Genomic DNA, 5,000 nt, shown 5'->3' on the forward strand with positions numbered 1-5,000 from the left:
CCAGCAGAGTCATCAGACACCTGAAGTCATCCAGGAGCCTCTACATCATGTGCCACATTCCAGTCTTCTGCTGGATTTCAGCCATTGTTGCAGAGAGAACATCAGACGAATCAGGCGAAGCTGAATTGCCAAGGACTATGACTCAAATGTACAGCCACTTTCTCATCATTCAGACCAGCATTAAAGAGGGCAAATACACAGAGAGAAAAGAGACAGAAGAAGAGATCATTTTCAAACTGGGAAAACTGTCATTTCAGCAGCTGGAGAACGGTAATATGATCTTCTATGAGGAAGACCTGAGACAGGCTGGCATTGATATCACAGAAGCGTCAGTATACTCCGGTGTGTGTACTCAGGTCTTTAGAGAGGAGAAGGATGTTAACCAGGGGAGGGTGTTCAGCTTTGTGCATCTGAGCATCCAGGAGTTCCTGGCATCGATGTATGTGTTTATCTGCTTCAGCAACAGAGACAGAAACATGCCTGACCAACAGCAATCCTCTTGGCTCTCTGCTATGTTCACAGCTACAACACTTCATGACTTACACAGGACTGCATCGGATCTGGCCTTACAGAGTATGAATGGACACCTGGACCTTTTCCTACGCTTCCTCCTCGGCCTCTCACTGGAGTCCAATCACAGTCTTCTAAGACACCTACTGCCACAGACTAACAGCCAAACACAGAGCTCAGTGCAGATAGTCAAGTGTATCAGAGAGAAGATCAGAGGTGAGATTTGTCCAGACAGAAGGACCAACCTGTTCTACTGCCTGAATGAGCTGAATCAGCATGCTGTAGTGGAGCGCATTGACAGGAGTGTTGGAAGGCTTGATATAGAGATGCTCTTACCAGGAAAGTGGGGGACCTGGATGTTTATGTTCAAGATGTCAGGCGAGCAGTTGGATGAGTTTGACCTGCAGAAATACACACCAGAGACAGATCAGATTGAACTCCTCAGCACTGACGATGTTCTTCAGATGCTGGTGCCAGTGGTCACCACATCCACCGGGGCAGAGTAAGTAGCACACTATGTGATTGTAAAATACTGGTATTGTGTGTGTGTGTGTGTGTGTGTGTGTGTGTGTGAGTGTGTTTGTGTGTGTGTGTGTGTGTGTGTGTGTGTGTGTGTGTGTGTGTGTGTGTGTGTGTGTGTGTGTGTGTGTGTCAGACTTGTATGAAATTCAGAATTGAATGAATTTAAATTCACAGTAATGCCAAACACTAGGTGGTGGTGCACATGTAGTTGACCTCAACTGGTCAGCTACAGTGAATTAACTAACAGGTCTTTGTAGCCTATGATGAAAAAAATTATACACAAGGTGGGGGTCTCGATCCATCAATAGTACTGTTATTCCCTTCCAAAGCTAGCTAGGCTGCTTGTGGAACTACAAACCAATCATGTCATTTGAAATCCTACAGCCATAGAGGTAGAAAATAACACTAGAGAGGACACGGCCATTTACGACAGCAACGGAAAACGGCAGCTGCCGCCCGCCATTGCCTGTAGGTAGGTAAGCGCTTGACAGCCCATGTAGATGGACAGAGGACGACCCGTTTTTCTGCGAAATACCGCGATGTACTTTTAAAGCATCAAGTGACACACTAAACCAGTGTTTCCCAACCACTGTGCCGCGGCACACTAGTGTGCCGTGAGAGATCGTCTGGTGTGCCGTGGAAAATTCTTGGGGATTTTTTTTGTTTTGTTTTAATTCATCGTTATTATCAGCAAATAATGCCTATGTCATTTCTAGTAGCCTAGTGTCTGCTGTTGACTGGCGTCCTAAGCATGAAATAATTCCTTATCACTAGGTGGCAGCAGGTAGCGAATTGCATTGATGTATCTTCAGTAGCCCAAACAAAAAGCGTCCATCAGCTGCTAGTCAAAACAATCCTCCTGACGTGACTGATAGTTAACTTTGCTAGCGCTGTTTCTTCATTAATTAGGTCAAAATACCAAAATCCTACCCTGAAACAGATACGTGTTTTGCTTACAACCTTACTGAAAAGTTAAACGAGTGAGGCATGATTGAGCACACAACGTAGGTTGTTGGTCCGCGTGCTTTCTAGTCGAGTGTGAGGATACCGAGACCCTTCAAACCAGACTATCCAACTGCCGGTAAGCATAATTAGCCCGGTTTTAGGGAAAGGGGAAAGCGATTACGGTACCTCCTGTTACCTCGCGGGGAAACTTGCACCTTTGGCACAAACACCCCCGGCACAATTTCCAATCAGTTTTTTAATAATAATATGACCGTAATATCTTGCATTTCAAAACATGAGGTGTCCTCTTTGAGTTAATGGAGCGCTGTCAAACTGTCCGACTTCTTCTGACCGACCTCGTCCTTTTGCAGCTGTGATTGTGGTCAAACAACATTTTAGGGCGGGCCTTAGCCAAAGGTGAAAGACGCATAGGTTTCACATTAAGATTAAGTGAGTAAAATATACAGAGATTGATATTTGTACGCATCTTCAGTGAAATATTTCCCAAATGTTGCTACTGTCAGAATAAGCATTATTTTCTGTATTCCTGCTAATAGAATGCTTTTGGACAGAATAACAATTTGTAAATTGTAGGCCTACTTTGAAGTTTATAGCTTCTTTAAGAAGTGAACATTAAGTGCTCTTTTTATTTGAAAGAGGAAATATAAAATATGACTAAAAAAATACAGTTTTGTGTTTGTTTGATTGCTATTCAAGACACTTTGTAGCCGCCTATATTAACAATATAGCCTAGTCATTCTTATCAGAGAATAATTTGTTTTCATTATTTCATCATTTTTGGTTGGTGGTGTGCCGCGAGATTTTTTCAAGGGAAAAAGTGTGCCTTGGCACAAAAAAGGTTGGGAAACACTGACCTATAGCACTGATTGAAACGTTGGCTATTTCTCTGTCATCGACAACAACTAACCTGATAATAAGTAGTATAGTGCACATTTAAACCATACGTTAATAATAACAATTGGGATCCTCTTCATTTTGAGACGCAGGTGCTACACTCAGGGAGCAGATTGTTTTAGTTTTATATAGATTCCTATAAAATTTGGCTTGTGCTTTGGTAAACGACTGACAATCCAAATAAAGAAGTAACGTGTGTGTGTGTGTGTGTGTGTGTGTGTGTGTGTGTGTGTGTGTGTGTGTGTGTGTGTGTGTGTGTGTGTGTGTGTGTTTCAGGTTGTTTAGGTGTCACCTGCCAGAGAGTGTGTGTGTGTGTGTGTGTGTGTGCGTGCGTGCGTTCGTGTGTGTGTGTGTGTGTTTTCATGCTGTATAAGTGTTACCTGTTAGAGAAGAGCTATCCATATAAGGCCTCTGTCCTGACCTCACACTGTGTGTGTGTGTGTGTGTGTGTGTGTGTGTGTGTGTGTGTGTGTGTGTGTGTGTGTGTGTGTGTATGTGTGTGTGTGTGTGTGTGTGTGTGTGTGTGTGTGTGTGCGCGCGTGTGTGTGTGTGTGTGCATGTGTGCGTTCCAGGCTGGGTTTCTGTGAACTGACAGAAAAGAGTCTTTCCCATCTGGCCACTGTCCTGTCATCTCCCTCATCACGTCTCACAGAGCTGATCCTGAATAGCAATCATCAGCTGGACTCTGGAGTGGAACTCTTAAGTTCTGGACTTCAAAATCAACACTGCAGATTGGAAACACTGTGGTAAGCATCAATTCACAACCTTGTTTTGTTTCATCCATCACCCATCTCTCTCCATCCCTCCATCTCTCTGCATGTTTTCTCTTTTTCTTTCTATTACTTCTTCTTTGCATCTCTCTGTACAATCCCTCTCTCTCTCTCTCCATCATCATCCATCTCATCTCTGATGTTTCTTACAACGCTGCAGACAAAAAGGCAACACAGAGGGTGGTGAAGACCGCAGAAAAGATCATCAGGTCACCATTCAGGACCTTTACACTTAACACTGTTCCAAGAGAGCAATGAGCATCATCAAGGACCCTACTCACCCTGCACACAAACTGTTCTCATCAGGGAAATGCCACCACACCTTGCTGTGTCGCACAAGCAGACCGGGAAACGGCGTCTTTCCACAAGCCATCAGACTCATCAGCACCTTGAAGAAAACTACACGAACATTTCATTAACATTTCTTTCACCATACCACTTGCACTTTAATCTTTGCTCCTTACAAATGTAACTGGGGTGTTCCTGTGCAGTCTGCCACTTGGGGCTCTAACAACGCTACGTCCTAGTCAACGCTTCAGTTCAGGGATGGAAGGCACAGCACGATACCGCTAAGCTAAAGGACCAGTTCAATGGTTCAGCGCTACCTTTACTTGGATTCTAAATGTCGGTCTGTCGGTCCAAAAAATTAGCTCACGTGGTTGGCTGCCAGTGTCTTGCCCCTCCTCATAACATCGTGTTGATAAACACTGAGAACCCATGTATATAGAGGCTGCGGGAGGGAGGTTTAGCAACGTTCTACGCTACTCTCTCTTCTTATTCTCTCTCTTGCTCACTCTCTCGCTCACTCTCTCACTCATCTCTTACTTCATATTCTCACTCTCTGTCTCTCTCTCTTTCCCTCTATGCATTTTGTTTCTTTCTCTCCACACGTCTCATGACTGAGTTCTTCATCTTTTTTCATCTATCGTCCATCTCTTTTCTCTTCTACTCTCTCTATCCCTCTCTGTCTCTAATGCTCTGTTCACTCTGTTCTCCTCTACACCTTCTCCCCCTCTCTCTTTCTTGCTTTTTCTATCTTTTTCTCTTTTTTTCTTTCTTTAATGCTTTCCTTGTGTGTGTGTGTGTGTGTGTGTGTGTGTGTGTGTGTGTGTGTGTGTGTGTGTGTGTGTGTGTGTGTGTGTGTGTGTGTGTTTGTGTGTGTGTGTTCAAGGCTGGGTCACTGTAAGCTGACAAAGAAGAGTTGTTCTCATCTTGCCTCTGTCCTGTCCTCACACTCCTCACATCTCACACGTCTGGATCTGGTTGACAATAAGCTGCATGATTCTGGAGTGGAACTTTTATGTTCTGGACTTCAACATGAATACTGCAGATTGGAAA

General features: G+C 44.1%; 1 protein-coding gene across 1 annotated transcript in view; it reads left to right on the forward strand.

Annotated features, from left to right (window-relative positions):
- LOC134442693 (protein NLRC3-like) overlaps positions 1–5,000 on the forward strand; it is a gene marked incomplete at its 3' end in the record, with an annotated part of 7,502 nt that overhangs the window by 787 nt on the left and 1,715 nt on the right. Inside the window, exons 1-2 of the mRNA XM_063192735.1 lie at positions 1–1,012; positions 4,834–5,000. The exon at positions 1–1,012 is cut by the window's left edge and continues 787 nt beyond it; the exon at positions 4,834–5,000 is cut by the window's right edge and continues 7 nt beyond it. Coding sequence (XP_063048805.1) covers positions 1–1,012; positions 4,834–5,000 — 1,179 coding nt within the window. The remainder of the gene's footprint in view (positions 1,013–4,833) is intronic.

The sequence above is a fragment of the Engraulis encrasicolus genome, unplaced genomic scaffold, assembly GCF_034702125.1.
Source record: "Engraulis encrasicolus isolate BLACKSEA-1 unplaced genomic scaffold, IST_EnEncr_1.0 scaffold_212_np1212, whole genome shotgun sequence".
Classification (NCBI taxonomy): domain Eukaryota; kingdom Metazoa; phylum Chordata; class Actinopteri; order Clupeiformes; family Engraulidae; genus Engraulis; species Engraulis encrasicolus.